Here is a 17783-nt window from a genome sequence, read left to right on the forward strand (position 1 = left end):
GCCCATCTAGTCATACTATACCATCATATTTGACTTAGACATTTTTGTGCAAATGTTTCCATAAAAAAAAAAAATTATAATAATATAGAACAGTAATTCTGTAGGGTGGATCCACCTTTAGGGTTCCAACAAATCACTTACATAAAATATAAATAGCTTGAAGAGGTTCTAGTATAGGGGAGGGTGTTTTGAGAGAAATGTGTCAAATCTTAAAAACATTTATATTCTGGGGCTTGAATGCTGTAACCAAGGGATCTATGAGAGGGATCCCTCCCAACACTACCCATGGCAAAGGATCTTACCGTAGGAGTGGCCCTTCGTGGTTTCCTTAAATGCATAAGGTGTGAACACCAGTGTGCAATGAGTGGGTGTTCCCAGTATCTTTAGTCAGACAGAATTAAGTCACCACAAGAAGTTTAGAGTTAGTAGATACAGCCTATAATACTATCACAAGTATGGAAATCCTGGGTTTTTGTATGGGAACAGGTGGCATACAAATATTCCTGTATGTGTGAGTGCAAACGACCAAGTCCCAGGTCAATGGCCCTGGTCCCAGCCAGAGACAAAGGCAGGTATTCAATGATATTTTTCTCCCACCGGCTCGCTGCCCCTGACGGCGATTTTTAAACCCCCTTGGCGAATGCTGCAGGGACGGCGCAAGGCAGGGAGATTGAAGCCTCCCTGCCCGCACCGGAATATGTGGGGGAGAAAGAGGACTTCCGGTAGGTTAGGGCACAGCGTCATAAACTTATTGGGAATGCTAGTTCCGGGATTTCATTCCAGGACTTGCATAGACCCCACTGGGAGATGCTGACATCTCCCAGCACCGCCCAACCCCTGATTACGCCACCCCCCTAGGCTTTATGCTGGGTGGCTAGTGTGAAAGTGCTTGATAGCCAGGACTCACCCAGCTTGCAAGCACTTTCCAGTGTGAAAGGGGTATAAGAGGATGCAGACACCAAATATATTGTGCTGCCATACAGCAAATTTAGTCACACTGCAGAGGTGTCTTGATTAACTGGATTTCTATAAATGCAACATGCCAATAAGCACACCTGTTCAATCCAAAGTGTAACATCATAGTGTACTGATTTTTATTTAGAAATAAAGCCATTTGGTGGTCTACTTTATTCTCTTTGTTGTGGAGGGGTACAAGCTACAGTCATTCTTCGTGCAGAAAATAAGGGAGGAGATACAGCCAGAGCTCCGTATGCTATAAGGCCCCACTCTAGTGATTCACTTAGTTTGGTGCTCTGTCAGGCAGGCTGGCATCACCAGTCACATCAACTGTGGGCAGTAATATAATCTAGGCAGCTTTCTGAATGAGCAGCAGTGATCAGTAGGACTAATATGGCCTGCGCACATAAACAAGGTCAGTCCCTCAGGTGGTGGCACCTTCTGAAATGGCTTCCCTGGTAAGTGGGCTAAGAAGCGTGTACTCAATTAAAATGGATCTACTTACCCTTATAATACGGGCTGCTTCCAACAGGACACGACCTCGCTCCATTCCAGACTTCTGACTCCATATTTTAAAGGCAGCCTTGGCACTTTGAATAGCTTCATTTACCTCTTTCTCTCCAGAGCAATCAAAAGTTGCAAGGACACGCCCTATATAGAGAAATATACCAGGATAAATAAATGCCCAAATCTATCCAATAAAGCTTCGTTCAAAATGTAGTTTATTTCCCACAAGCTACTCAAGTGTGGGCAGAAATATTATTAATCTATATATTTAAAAAAAAAAACCCACACAGTAGCAAGATCCTTCACAGAGGACCTTTCCCCATCATGCCCTGAGTCCACATCTACCTGGAGGGGTAATCTAAACCAGTGACGATTGAAGCAAGCCCGCAAGAGTCTACTGCAGCTGAAATAAAAGAAAATAACCTACGCCAACCTAAAGTACAGACAAAACAAAATGCTGTTAGGGCATCTAACAACTTCCCCTCACATCATATCCAGGTCCTTTCCACAAAAAAAGTCAAATGGAAAAAACATAAAGCCAGCAGATGGGCTAGAACTATGCATGCAGCTGGCCAGTTACATAAGGAACCTGAGCAAAGCAAACTGGATAGCATGGACATATTACTCAGTTTGGTGCCACGAAGTTGGCAAGCCAGGCCTAAGTATGCCAATAAGCACTATAAAGTATTGTATACTCTGATTTTATTTTTCTTTAAAAAAAAAAAAAAAAAAAAAAAAAACTTATATCATATGATCTCTACATGCCTCAAACATTTGGCAGAGAGATAGTAATTTTATAGATGAACCATAGGAACAGAATGAAAGCACAATGCCTTTTAGTTCACAGGAGGGCCAGTTAATTTTCTACAGACATAACAGTAATGTCTATGAAAAAGTAATCACATGTTCTGATATCTATTAGACAGCCTTGTATAGAACAGACTGACTGCTTTCAGCACAAACACCAGGAGATCCATGCCACATATTGCACAAGTGTTCTGGCAGAAAAAAAAATAAAGTAGTACTTGTGTATTATCACGGCGTCCACAATTTCCATCGTAGAGCATTGTACAATCAAAAAAAAAAAAAAAAACGGTCATATCGCATGCGATGCGACACGAATTTTAATTGTACATCCACCCTGATGGGTGATTACTATGTGAAATGCCCCCTATTGTTAACGCCACCCCGAAGCGTGGCGAGCGCAGCGGTACGCGTCCTCCAACCTTTTCATACCCCCACTATCCACGTCGGTGTGGAGTAGATTTTATATAGTGTGGCGAGCGCCTTGAAGGGATGCGGATTACTTCACATGTATTCCGCGTCCGCTCGCCACACTATATAAAATCTACTCTACGCCGAAGTGGATAGTGGGGGTATGAAAAGGTCGGAAGACGCGTACCAACGCCCCTCGCCACACTTTGGGTTGGCGTTGATAGTGGGGTGACGTTAACAATGGGGGTGCATTTAACATAGGAATCAGGGTGCCTGTACAATGTAAAATCTGGTATGATCTCGTCGCATCGCATACCTTTATAATGGCACGCGATGTGGTATTAAAATTGTACAGTCGGCCCTGGAAACCCTCAAATCGGGTCTCATCGCATACCTTAATTAGTGGTAATTAGATAATACACAAGTACCAAAAAAAAAAAAAAAAAAAATCCCAAATGCTTCTAATTCAAACATTTTTGGAAAGGTGATGAAATGGAGATTTTGGTCAAAAGGAGTGTCAATTTAATTTAAAGTTTGGAAAAATAGGACTGAGTTGGTGCCCTCAACTATTGACAACTTTTAGGTAGTAGAGCCTTGAAAACTTTTTAGCTATGGAGCACAGTCATCTCAGAGGATTTGACACGTACCTCTAAAAGTAAATTTGGACAAGTGGAGTACATCAATTCATGAGTTAGATAAAAAGAAAGAAGAATTTAGTACAAAGAAATAGTGTATATAATCCGCAAATCTTCCTCTTAAATTTGTCCTGCAAACAGAACATTTAGATTCCTTATCTGTGTTTGACTCATTTATTTTATTTATTTGCAGTTTCTTATATAGCGCAGCAGATTCCGTTGCGCTTTACAATAGAGGTCATATGTACTCTCATCACGGTGTGCAGTGCTCCTTTATGCCCAAGGACAATTAATGTGCTTTTCAATCATAAGCAATTGTACAGAAAAATAAAATTGCCAGATAAAATATGATTTATTAGTACTAAGTCAGACTCTTCTGAACTTTGGTAGAAACAAATCACATCAAGTGGAACACTTCTGGGGTGCATTCTGCCTCAGCTGCCATCCTAGATTGAATAGGAGAGGCGCTTCCAAGTTCCAGATGGCCATGGAAGAGTCAGGGCGGAGTGGGGTTATCAGACCATGTTATGGAATGGGATAAGTACAATATCCTGGCGGTCATTAAGCCGCCCATACACGCTCCGATCCCAGCGTGCATTCGGTGCTTAACTAGCACGCATCGCGTGCCTTGTGGGATGAGAAAGAATCAAGGACTTGCCACGGCCCAGACAGGTGCATGTTGTCACTTACCCTGAAATGATTTCAGCTGTGGAGGATCTCATTCCCAAATGGTGCACTGTGCAAGACACTGCCCTCCATACGCTGCTTTCATACTGTGATAAATGTGCTGAGAATGGCCAATATACAATAAAGCCATGTCTTATAGTACTGTAATATTTATTAAGCTTCCAATATGAGGGGAGATAAAAAAAACAAGAAAAAAAAAAAAAAAAACACCTGTGCTTACTCACCTGTGGATGGTTCATAGGCCTGTTCCTGTCCTACAGAGTCTATAGGCTGCACTCTACTCCCTCCACGATAATTGAGTGGCAGGGAGTTTTGGAAGGTGCCAGTACAGATGGTGCTCATGGCGAGTCTGAGTTTTGGGAGCAGACCGTAAATAAGAGGACGAGCTCCAAGTAGTTTCATTCAACCGCCTGAGGAAAGTATAAATAACATATACACACATATATATATATATATATATATATATATATATATATATATATATATATATATATATATATATATATATATATATATATATTTCCAAATTAAATAATTTTAATTTCAAACAAAAAAAAGGTTTCCCATGATAGTAAACATTTCTAAATACAAAACAGACCTGGTTTACTACCCTATGAACAAAACATTGAAATGTTGTATTAAGATATGCTTAACCATTTTGTATCAACTTCAAACTAAATAAAATGTCAAACTGCAATTATTCCTAAAGAAACCATAAATATGAAATTGTAACAAGTCTTTAGTGTTAAAGTTGTCCAACCTGATTGTCCTGGCAGCTCCCCAGGAGGGATCACAGGGCAGCCGCAGGGGGTCTGTGGAAAATGGCGAGGGGACCATGGAGCGGGGGCGATGCCTGCGACCAGAGAGCTGGGTGGAGGGAGGGGGGCAGCGCAGGGGATACAAATGAATGGGCAATCACTGATTTGGCTGAGACCTCTCAGCCAATCAATGGCTTCCTATTCATTCGTATGTGCTTTTTAATTTTTTTTAATGAAGTGCTCTGCTCCCGCCGGTGGTGCCAGCAGCATCTTTCCCTGCCCGGCTCCTTGTGTCCTACACCCGGCACCCTGGTAGCCAGCATCCCCCGCCCGGCTCCGGGCTGCACATAAGATTTAGAAAATCTTATGTGCAGCCCCTCCGACCTCCCGACTCCAATCCAATGCGCACGAGACAGCACATCGGGTCGGACAGGATGTCTACATGTGCGATTTGGGCCGATTTCACGGCCTGATTCATCCGAATAGGGTGAATATCGTGCCCAAGTAGCATAGTGTATGGGGGCCTTTAGTCCAGGGTCAGCTCAAAAAACTGGGAGAGTTCAAGGGAAATCTGAATAGATTTGTAGCTTCAGATATGCCTAGGGCGGGGTGGGAGAATAAAATAGTGTGCCCGACGCATAGCGAGCGCAGCGAGTGATGCAGTGCACTTTAAACTGTGTCCATGTCGACATTCAGGTAAAAAAAAACAGTGAAAAACCCCATGTCGACCTAGACATGGTCGGACTAATGACCTAGAACCATGTTGACCTTTTCCCATGTCGACCTTATGACAAATGATCCCAACCCATAAAAAAGACATTAGTCCATGCTATCTGAATTGAGTAATTCATATCTATAGAAATCCCTTAGTGGCCAAAAGCGTATCCAGTTTTTATTTAAATTCATTAACAATAGTTGCTGTAACCACCCCCACCGGCAAGGAGTTCCAGAGTTTTACTGCTCTAATGGTGAAGAATCCTCTTAATTCAGTAAGAAATGTATTTTCCTAGTATAGGCCTGTTAATGAACAAATCAAGTCCCAGTTCCATATGATTCCCAATCCTGTATTTTATCATATTACCTCCATTTCTCCAGTGAAAACATTCAGCCTGCTTATGAAAAAAGCAGAGTCCTGGGAATTCTCTAGCGCTCCTTAATCCCTCTGCTGCAGTGGTTCTCAAATGGTGTTTCAATCTCAATAACACCCAAAAAAGGTACAAATGTTAGCAAGTGGAATGAGAACCGGTCTGCAGCGCTGGACAATATGAATAAATTTACTGGAAATCCCAAAGAGAAGCAGTCCGTAGTTTCAAGGTAAAAAAAAAAAAGTACTGAAGGCTTTATTAAATAAAAAGTCACATAAAAGGAAGAAAATTTCCTTAAAAAAAAAAAAAAAAAAAAAAAAAAAATCGCACAAAACAGTCTAAAAGTATATAAAAAAAGGATTCCTTTGTCCTGAAAGTACCCATCCAGATACACTACACCGTAAAGATCTGCAGGTGAGCGCAGAAGGAGGAAGGAATAACCGTAGTGGCAGTGCGGCTTCCAAAGCGCAATACCGTGAGTGGAGCTGAGATCTGGGGAATCCATAAGGACTAGAGAGGTAACCGTAGTGGCAGAACGGCCTCCCAGCCCTGAAATACCCCATACACCCAGATAGGTGTACCCACCATAAGGACCTATAGTGCAGTCTGGAGTATACAGGGATACTTGCGTCTCCAAGAATCTGGTGAGCTAGGAGAGCTACCTTTAAAATTGTTTTCTCTCCTATGCAAAGAAGAGAGTGAATCCTTTTTTATATACTTTTAGACTGTTTTTGTGTGATTTTTTAAGGAAATTGTCTTCCTTTTATGTGACTTTTTATTTAATAAAGCATTCAGTACTTTTTTTACCTTGAAACTACGGAGTGGGCTGCTTCTCTTTGGGATTTCCAGTAAATTTATTCATATTGTCCAGCGCTGCAGACCGGTTCTCATTCCACTTGCTAACATTCAGCCTGCTTAGCCTATGCTTGTAGTCTAGTGATTCGAGACCTTTACTAGCTTAGTTGCCCTTCTCTGTACCTGTTCCCTATTCATTTAGGTCTTTTAAGGTGCAGTGCCCAGAACTGAAAACAGTATTCCAAGTGTGGTCTCACCAATGCCTTGTAAAGAGGCACTATCACATTGCCATCCCTCAAATCCATTCCCCTTTTAATGCATGCTAGTGTCCGGTTTGCTTTTGCTGCTGCACTTGAGCAGTGTGCACTATTACACAATTTTTCATCTATGATGACCCCCAAGTCCTTCTCTACAGCAGAATTCACTATAATAACTCCATTTAGCCTAGAAGTAGCTTGTCACTGAGGGGTGGTAATTCATCACCGGCCAATCAGCACCAAACTATATTTTTAAACCCGGCCTGTAACTTAAGTCAGAAGCTGATTGGCTGGTGATAAAGTACCAGGCAGTTTATCACTTCTCCATATAACTACCCCCAAGGGCCAGGTGTATCAAGCTTCAAAAGTGATCAACGGTCGGTCGGTCAGCCAGCCAGCCAGCCATCTAACTGCCATTCTGCAGACTGGGAGAAGGATGACCTAACATCTGCCACCCTATATCGCCCCCCTTCGTCAGGCACAGCATTCTGAATAATTGCATACATTGGAGCATATGCGATTATTAACATAAGGGACAGCTCTTGCGATAAGAGCTGTCCCTTGCAATGTGGCTCCGGACTTCAGGGTCTGAGACAGAGTGCCGGCTACGGGGCATGCAGGGAGAGATCCACGATGGATCCCTTACACAGCGCTGTGGTAAGAAGCCCATAGGCTTCTGCGGGGAGTTGCCAGCTTTTGCAAATGTAAAATACAAGCCATAAATTGCTAGACATCAAACTGATGCTGCTCATGCACAGTACTAGATTTGTAAGCTGGATGGAGGCTGCAGGAGAGTATTGTAAGGGACCATACTACAAAGACCACTTAAACGCAGTTTGGTACATACTGGCCAGACTGCGCTCTCCAGTAAATCTGGTCATACTCTAGAGCACTCTCAGGGCCTAGTGCACGATTTTGATGGCTCACACCATGCATCGTGTATTTTTGTGTACATTATGAAGTGTTTCAGTACCATCCAACACACAGGTCATGAGATGGATCCTATTATCTTATGCACATAAGATTTATGGAGATTGGGTGCAGTGCATGATTTTTTGGTACTTGTTTCCTAGCACGGCCACACCGATCATGATCTTGGGCATCGCAGGTAAAAAAATCGCGTCGGTCACATCGCATGCGGACAAAAAAAAAAAAAAAAAAAAAAATCGCATGCGATGCGACCGACGCGATGCCCGCGATTTCCCATAGGGAACAATGTTAAATGCCTCAATTTTCCCAAATCAACATAGGAAACAATGGTAAATGGGCCAGAAACCCCCAAAAACACCCATAAACAGTGAAATGGCCCCCCAAAATTAGTTAACGCCACCCCACGATCAACGTGAACCCGAAGCGTGGCGAGCGCAGCGAGCCCGCGAGGGGCGGCGGTACGCGTCCTCCGACCTTTTCATACCCCTACTATCCACACCGGCGTCGAGTTGAGAATAGAATAGTGTGGCGAGCGCAGCGAGCCCTGCGAGGGGACGCGGATACCTGTGAAGCCCGCAAAGGGACGCGTTTACCTGGGAAGGTATCCGCGTGCGCTCGCCACGCTTCGGGCTCGGTGGCTCGCCACACTATTCTATTCTCAACTCCACGCCGACGTGGATAGTAGGGGTATGAAAAGGTCGGAGAACGCGTACCGCTGCGCTCGCCACGCTTCGGGTTGACGTTGATCGTGGGGTGGAGTTAACTAATTTTGGGGGGCCATTTCACTGTTCAGGGGTGTTTTGGGGGGGTTTCTGGCCCATTTACCATTGTTTCCTATGTTGATTTGGGAAAATTGAGGCATTTAACATTGTTCCCTATGGGAAATCGCGGGCATCGCGTCTGGACCATTTAAGGCTTTTTTAGCCGCCTGCGATGCGACCGACGCGATTTTGACTTTTTTCAATGGGAAATCGCGGGCATCGCGTCGGTCGCATCGCAGACCACTAAAAAATTACCCGCGATTGTGGCCAAGCTAGGAAACCAGTACCGATTTTTTTTTTCCACATGCTTAGAATTTTATTAATAAGAGTACAGGTAATATGAATGCCACAATTCAATACACATTACAGCTTAAATGTAAGTAGCACAGACTTAATCAATGTGCTACTAGGAGCTGGTGACCAAAGATGAAGAGGAGTATGTGGACGAAGATGGTCCCTGAGTGTTTGAGAGCTACGAGTGTGAAGAGAAGAGGGCTTTGACAACAGCATGGGAGGCAAACAATGGATCGGCGATCCATTTTAATGGACAGCTGGATCGAACATAACATCATAATACATTGGGTGTCAAAAATGAACCAAATTGCGAGTCCAGGAGTTGAAGGAAATTGTAAGAGGGGGGATATTTAATCCCGGGTCCCGACTGTTGGTACCCTGGCCTGTTCTGGTTTTGCTCGCCAGGTGGGACTCAATGTTCCGCTGGCTGATCAAGGAAAAGGGGGTGTGTCCATAAAAACAGCCACGGGATTGTCACAATCCGGCCATGATCTTGACAATCCACATCCGTTTGACAAAATGGGCCTGACTGCTTTTAAAGTCAGGTCCGTTCTGTCGATCTGCCTCTTCAATGCCGTTTCGAACAACAGCGTTGAATTGGCACCTGCTGCCATTTACCCTGTCGGAAATAGCAGCGGGGATTGAAGACTGATCGGATGCTGGTCTTCTGAATGTATATAGTCAGCCTAAAGGGGACTGTTCTGCCTTTGATATTTGTTAAAATATGATACAGAATATGTAGAAGATGCAGTTATAATTTGAATTTTAAAAAATAAAAAACAGGTTTATGAATTGTTGCACAACCACCAAGAGAGAAAAGAGAAAAGAAAAAAAATATATATATTACCCCACACTTGATTTAGGATGTTCCATGTTACATAAACATTGAATCCCAGATCTACATTCCAAGAATAACTTACATAGTTATTAGTACAGTTATGGTTAATATAAACCTACATTTTTAGAAGTAGTGTTTTATTATGGTGTTATGCAAAAGGGGGACTTGTGCCAAGCCATAGTTGCCAAATCTTAAGTGCGAATAAGGTCGGTGCGGACTCTTATGAGAGTCTGTTTCATGGCCATTTGACAATGCACATTGCATTTGTAACTAAATTCCCAAAAAATAAAAAGTGAAACCTTTATTGTAAGGATTTGCTCCAGAATCTTTTCCAAATCCCAGGCATTTCAATCTTTTAATTGTTTAGTTAGAATCCAGTGATGTTTCCCCACATTTCTATGCACTCCTTGAGCTCTGTACGCACGCAATACAGGCATACGACATGCACGAATAATAACTAGAGATAATTGACCCAATTTCTCACCTATACATGTAGTCAAATGTTGCCAATGTCTTTTAAGACTAGATGCAATATTGTTCAGTGTGTACAAATGATAAAGTTTTGTTTGCTTTACCACTGACCATCTTTTGTAATCATTCAGTACATATGTACTATATTGTTTATTATGTAGCTCTGGGGAGTTAAAGGGAAACAGTTAACAAATATTCTAACTATTAGAAAACTGCTTCATAAAAAAAGTCTATATTATTCATAATTCAGTACAGGTTGAGTATCCCTTATCCAAAATGCTCGGGACCAGAAGAATCTTGGATAACGGATTATTCCATATTTCAGAATATGTTTATATTTCAATGCGGTATCTAGCATTTAATTTGATTCAACACATGAAATACACACAAATATAATTTAGGGTACTTGTTTCCTAGGACGGCGATCACGACTTTTATCTTATGCCATTGGATCGATCTGATCGCATGCGACCCGATTTTTAATTGTACAGCCACCCTGATGGGTGATAACAAATGGGGGTGCATTTAACATAGTAAACGGCGAGCCCACGAGGGGTGGCGGTACGTGTCATCCGACCTTTTCATACCCCCCATTATCCACGTCGACGAGGAGTTGATTTTATATAGTGTGGCGAGCGTACTTCACATGTATTCCGCGTCAGCTCGCCACACGATCTACAATCAACTCCACGCCGACGTGGATAGTGGGGGTATGAAAAGGTCAGAGGACACGTACTGCTACGGGCTGGCGTTGATAGTGGGGGTGCCGTTAACAGTGGGGGTACATTTAACATAGTAATCACCCATCAGGGTGGCTGTACAATTAAAAATCTGGTCTGATCGCATCGCATCACATGCCATTGTAATGGCATGCAACGCGTTATTAAAATTGTACAGTGAAGCTCTTAAAACCCTAAAATCGAGTCCCATCGCATACCTTAAGTAGTGGTATGCGATGGCATACGACGGGCGCCGTGCTAGGAAACAAGTACCTAATTTAGTTTGCGTTCTATTTGAGGCACTGACCTAGAATGCCAAGAAACCATTTTCTGTCACATATTTAGTGCCAGATACATATCATGTCCTCAGTAGTGCTGTTACAGATGTCCCCAGTAGTGCTTTTAGCAAAAAAAAAAAAATTCACACTTTCTGGAACGTATGGTTTTCGAAACAATTAGGATAACAGATATTTGGGTACTTGTGTACTTTCACAGCTCCCATCGCTTGCCATATGTAGTGTCATGCGATGGCATGCGATGCTACCGTGTTTTCATGCATTTTTGGTAAAAATCGCATGCGATCGCATCAGATCGCATGCGATGCAATGTCATTTTTCACTGAAATTAAGGACATGACTTGAAATCATGTAAAATGCACCCCAAATGTCATTTTTCACACTGTACCACCCCCACTATCAATGCCAACCCGAAGCGTGGCGAGCGCAGCGAGCCCGCGAGGGGCAGCGGTACGCGTCCTACGACCTTTTCATACCCCCACTATCCACGTCGGCGTGGAGTTGAGAATAGAAAGTGTGGCGAGCGTGGCGAGCCACCGAGCCCCGCGAGGAGACGCGGATACCTGTACAGGTATCCGTGTCCCCTCGCCACACTTTCTATTCTCAACTCCACGCCGATGTGGATAGTGGCGGTATGAAAAGGTTGTAGGACGCGTACCGTCGCCGCTCGCCACGCTTCGGGTTGGCGTTGATAGCGGGGGTGGTAGTGTGAAAAATGACATTTGGGGTGCATTTTACATGATGTCAACTCATGTCCATAATTTCAGTGAAAAATGACATTGCATCGCATGCGCTGCGATTTTTCCGCATACGATGCACATCGTGGGAGCCGTGAAAGTACACAAGCACCGATATTTGGATAAGGGATACTCAACCTGTATTTACCATTCTGCTCGGAGAACTAAAAAAACAAGTTCAAGATCTTCATTGCAGTAGTCAAATACTACACTGTTCCTAAGAGCATAAGGAGTTGCTTGCAAATAAAAAAAATTCTTAATTGCAAAAAAGCAAGCAGATTGGGATTAGGCAAAAACCCAAACATACTCTGGAACACCAGACTTGATCCATTTGTATATAATGCAAGAGCTTATAGTGCACACCCACATCTGGGGGATGACAGCGGTCATCTGGCAAAAGGGAAGAAAGATTACAGCCTCCCTGCATTGTCCGGACGGGTTTTTACTACAATAAAAAGGAGTCTAATAGCTCCTTTCCATTTACCATTGTGACAAACATCCCCAACGGACAGGACCCCCAAAGGATGGGAGGCACACCACAACCTCCAGAGGTCACTGCATGGAGCATGTCCAACATTCTGGGGTCTGTACCAGTTCTGTTTTTTTTTTTTTTTTTACCTAATCCCCGCAGACTGCAATGATTGAGACAGAAACCAGAGTAAAAGGAATTAATAAACCTCCCTGTATGGTCCGGGCATATGGCAAAGACCAAAACAGTGCAGACCACTCAGGGAGGCTGTGAACTCCCCTTCCCAATGTTCCTGGTGAAAGCCATCACAGGCATCCCCCCGGACAAGACACCCCGGAACGGACACAAAAACTCCATTCAAACATTCCAGAGATTGTAGTGTTCGGTCCGGCATCTTGTCCGGGTCAGATTTTTACTTAGGGCGAGATGTATGAAGCTGAAAATGCGGTAAAACCCCCGTTTTACCACATTTTCCTATGTATTAAAACCCAGCCGCACCGATACCACATAGTAGAGTATCGCCACCGTCGGGTGGTGATACCCTATAGAAGCCTATGGGCTTCTTTTTGCCGACCGCCGTCCCCCCTCTCACCAGCTTACATTCGTGCAGGACCGTCTGGACCCCGGAAGGTAAGCCCTTCCTCCCCCTAGCAAGGCAGCCGGACGTCCTTCCGGCTGCACGGGGAAGGAGGAGGCACCGGGGACAGCCACGCTGAGCTGTCCCGGCTGCAGGGGAGCAGTATCACAGTACAGGTATCACAGGGGCCTCCGTCACTGCACCGCAATGCCAGCCGCATATGTTAGTATAGTAATACATCCCGCCTTAAGGGCCAGATGTACTAAGAGTGAAAAGTGATAAAATGGAGTGTGATAAACCACCAGCCAATCAGCTCCTACCTGCCATGTCCCAGGCAGGATTTGAAAAATAACAGGTACGACCTGATTGGCTGGTTGTTTATCACTTTCCATTTTATCACTTTTCAAGGCTTAGTACATCTCACCCTCTGTCCCTAAAACGCATTGCATATGATACAGTGCTCCAGCAAGTCAGCTCCCAACTTTCATTTATTCAAGCATATGACTATGAGGAGCTGAACAGCACCCTTTATGTGCATTTTATTAAAACATATAGGGGGAGATTCTCCAAGCTAAAAATGCGGTAAAAACCCTGTTATCTGGATTTTTACCGCATTTTGGGATGCTCTAAGCATCCCCCGCCAGGTTAACGCGGCATCGCCAGAAAACTCTGGCGATGCCCCATAGAAGCCTATGGGCTTCTAACGAGACCCCCCGCTGCCCCGCACAGACCCACCGCACCAACCCCCCCAACCTGTGACCTCCTCCACTATGATCCTCTTCTGGGTGCAGGGAGGAGGAGAGCCAGCCCCCCCCCCCCCCCCGCCACAGCAGCACAGTGCCAGGTAAGGGAGTGAGAGGGGAGCCGCTGGGTCCCGATAGACTCACCGCAAAGGACAGCTCTTAACGCAAGAGCTGTCATTTGCCATAATTATCACATATGCGATACTTATGTATGCGGTAGCTGGCGCGGATGTTAGAGCATTCTCACCCATAGGGTGAGATTCACCAAACACAAAATGCTGTAAAACCCCAGTTTTCGGGGCTTTTACCGCATTTTCTTATGCAGCAAAGTCGCCCCTGCCGTAGCTCCACTGCGGGTGGTTACGCCAGTTCTATATGGCGTAGCCGCATGGAAGCCTATGGGCTTCCCTTCGCGTCCCCCTCTGCATCCCCTCACCTGTGTCCGGGCAGCCTGGACCAGTGACCTCCTCCTCCCTGCACCGCTTCTGGGTGCAGGGAGGAGGAAGAGGAGCCCTCACAGCCAGGAAAGGGTTCAGGGAGGGGGGACCCGATGCACATCGCCGGCCATCGCTTTTACGTTAATAATCGCATAGGTTACTGCTTATGCGATTATTAACAATGGGAGTGCCGGTAATGTGCGGCCAGGATTATTAGAGAATCCCACCCATAATCATGATTTAAGGCTTTATCGATACATTTACTGTGTCCTCAGGCTTACCCTCTTCCGATTGTTAGCTAGTAGGGTTTCTGAAGCGGGTGCCAAATGCGCTCCCGACAGTCATTTACCCAATGTCGAGATCCCGACATTCAAAACGCTGACAGACAGGTACCCGACGGCCACCCGCTATTTTCCCTCGTGGGGGTCCACCACCCCCATAGAGGGAGAATAGAATAGGTGGAGAGCATAGCGAGCCACCGTGCCCGCAGTGTGGCGAGCGCAGTGAGTCCGCAAGGGGCTTTGTTGCGCCCACCATGCTGTCTGGGCAGTCGGGATCCCGGCGTTGGCCTAATGGATGTCAGGATCCCGACTGTCTGAACCCTATACCACACCCTCTGAAGCAAACGATTGCTGTACAGTGTTAAATAGTTTCCCAGTCTAGCCAATATGGCACCATTCACGAGGTGAATGCTCCGTTATGTGAAACAATTCTGGTATTGCAGATTCATCTTCTACAAGTTTAAGACAGACAAATGGTGAAATAATAATCACGCACATGTGTGGTGAGAATTATGATGTGGTTGAATCCCAAATCCAACAATTCTTCTACAAGTGATGGGTTAGTTTAGTCAGATGGAGACCACAGTGTTGAACACTGAAATGCATGTGCTCCCTGACTTATCAACTGAGCCCTGTGCTTCTCGTCATCCTTCCTAACCACTGCAGGAGACAAGGAATACTCTGACAGGTCACCAGACATTACTGTAAGCTTCTACAACGAGATACTGCCATGTGCGGAGTTATACAGTAGCCAGCGCCTCGCATAGTACCTAACACCTATTGCATCTGCAGGCAAGAATAATGCAGGATACACATGTATGCGAGCAATGCTAAAGCTATAACATGCAGCCTTGGCGATATTCCCCGCCTGCAGACTACGCACAGATACTTCTGGATCGCGCTGCGAACAGCAATAGTACAGGTCCAGCACACACGTAGCACTGAAATAAAGAAACACAGACACCATATCCCAGTACAAGTAACAGCAGTGCACAAACCACCGCTAGGCCACTCACCCCACTCCCACTGTACCTTCCTGAAACCCTGGCTGGCTGCTGCACTGCCACTGTGTGACCTCAGGCTGCAGCTTTATATGACGGCTCATGGCCCTGGCCCCGCCTGCCTACCTCCCCTCTCTCTCCACTAAGCATAATAGTAATACAGGCGCAGCTGTGGCAGGCGGCCAGTGCTGCTGTGTCTGCCAGTTTGTTATTGCAATGCTGTTAGATAAAGCAGTCTCTTCTTCCTTCTGCTTTCTGTTATTAGTATCAGACTCCATAAAAACTGCATATGTGTTCAATTTAAGATATTGAAAAATAATCCAGAGGCGGGTACGTGGCTGCAGTTTGCCTTGTACTGGTGCGCCTGATTTTAGACACGGTTTTGTTTTATTACATATGAAACTTAAACTTGACTCTATATTTAACAGTTTATGCATACCTCCCAACTGTCACAATTCCGTCGGGACAGTCCCGATTTTCGGGTCCTGTCCCGACGTCCCACCCGCGGCAGGCATTGTCCCGCTGCGGGGGGTGGCAGTTGGGAGACCCCCCAATCTAGTAGAATAGACGCTGTGCGCATGCGCACAGCGTCTATTCTCGTATGAAAATGAGGTTGCGGCTAATTAGCATAAGCCGCGCCCTCATTTGCATACGTCCCGCCCCTTTTCGGTGGGGTGTCCCTATTTCCTCCGGACGGAAGTTGGGAGGTATGGTTTATGGGCGGGATGTACTAACAGTCGCCACCCTTATCCTCCGGCTACCTGTCCACATTTTTACTAAATAGCATATGCCAGGGGTTCCCAATCTTTTTTGATTCACGGCACCCTAGAGTATCAAAAACATTTTCACGGCACCCCTAGGCCAAATTTTTATTTATTAGATTGGGTTTATATGTGATTCTTAGGGTCAGTTATTTGGTAAAGGCCAGGATTTGCTTCTGTTTATACACATTTTATAATTGGCAGCCACCAGCACTTGTTTTGCTCATAAATAATTAGCCATTAATAATTTGAATTGGTCCTGGATCACCAACCCAGGGCCCCCCTGCAAGTGTCCTGAGGCACCCCAGGGAGCCACGGCACACAGTTTGGGAACCACTGGCATATGCACTAACCTATGCGAATAGTAATGCAAGGGACAGTACGGATGGTGTAATGGTTAGCATTACTGCCCCACAGCACTGAGGTCATGCATTTGATTCCAACCATGGCTCTAACTGTGTGGAGTTTGTATATTCTCCCTGTAGTTGTGTGGGTTTCCTCCGGGTACTCTAGTTTCCTCCCACAATCCCAAAATATACTGCTAGGCTAATTGGCTACCAATAAATTAACCCTAGAATGTCTGTGTGCCTGTACATGTGGTAGGGAATATAGATTGTAAACTCCACCGGGGCAGGGACTGATGTTAATGTTCAACTATACGCTGTAAAGTGCTGTGGAATATGTATAAGCTATATAAGAAACTGTTAATAAATAAAATAAGGGACAGCTCTCACGATATGAGAGCTTGCGATGCGGCACAGTCACTGGACTTGCATGCGCAGAGTGACGACCCGCCCGCAGGGCATGCTGGGAGGGATCCGTGACGGAACCCTCACACAATGCTGCAGAGAGAAGCCCATAGGCTTCTACAGGGTATCGCCAGCAAAAGCTGGTGATACTCTCCGCAGTGCTGCAACAGCGGAGTGGGGTTTGAGAATATATGGAAATACAGTAAAAACCCTGATTACGGGGTTTTTACTGCTTTTTTACATTAGTGCATCCCACCCTATATCTTTGGCAACGCATGTGCAGCCCCGCCAAGGGGTGAGCACTGGGTTCTATACAGAGGAGTAACTTTGTGCGCTCCATAGCAAAATCTTGAAGGCCCTCCTCCCCACCAGGGCTGGCGGAGGTCCTACCACCAGGGCTGGCGACGGGGTTTCAAAGGGCTCTGACCTTGTGAGGGGCCACAAAGTATTGCAGGGCTATGGGGCTGTAAGCATGACTGCCGTAGTGCAGCAACTTGTAATGGTTTATAAAGATGCCGGTCACCCACCTGCCTTGTCCAGCTTCCCGTATTATTGAGTTTAATGACTTATCGGGACACACTACACTGCTGCTCCCTAACACCTGCCTTTCCCTGCTCTATCACTGCAGTGATGACAGTCTATCCACCGTGGTGGAGCAGTACTGCAGGAGCATGGACTGGAGCCTGTAGTACCAAGGAGGTGCATTGGTAAAAGTGACAGTATGGAAGTGCTGTCACTCACTCATTTATGAACAGGCAGGGTACTTGTGTAGTTTCACGGCGCCAGCATGGCGCCGTGCGTCTGAGTCCCCTTGCGGGGCTCG

The 17783-nt window shown here is 45.3% G+C and overlaps 1 protein-coding gene across 1 annotated transcript in view; it reads right to left on the bottom strand.

Annotated features, from left to right (window-relative positions):
* ALDH9A1 (aldehyde dehydrogenase 9 family member A1) overlaps window positions 1-15605 on the bottom strand; it is a 49785-nt gene extending 34180 nt beyond the window's left edge. The window contains exons 1-3 of the mRNA XM_083156718.1: window positions 15466-15605; window positions 4226-4411; window positions 1463-1608 (exon numbers count right to left, since the gene is read on the bottom strand). Of these exons, the coding sequence (XP_083012844.1) occupies window positions 1463-1608; window positions 4226-4403 (324 nt within the window). The 5' untranslated portion in view covers window positions 4404-4411; window positions 15466-15605. The remainder of the gene's footprint in view (window positions 1-1462; window positions 1609-4225; window positions 4412-15465) is intronic.
* Window positions 15606-17783: the final 2178 nt, after the last annotated feature.

Source organism: Crinia signifera, chromosome 8 (assembly GCF_055691185.1).
Source record: "Crinia signifera chromosome 8, ASM5569118v1, whole genome shotgun sequence".
NCBI classification, from domain to species: Eukaryota; Metazoa; Chordata; class Amphibia; order Anura; family Myobatrachidae; genus Crinia; species Crinia signifera.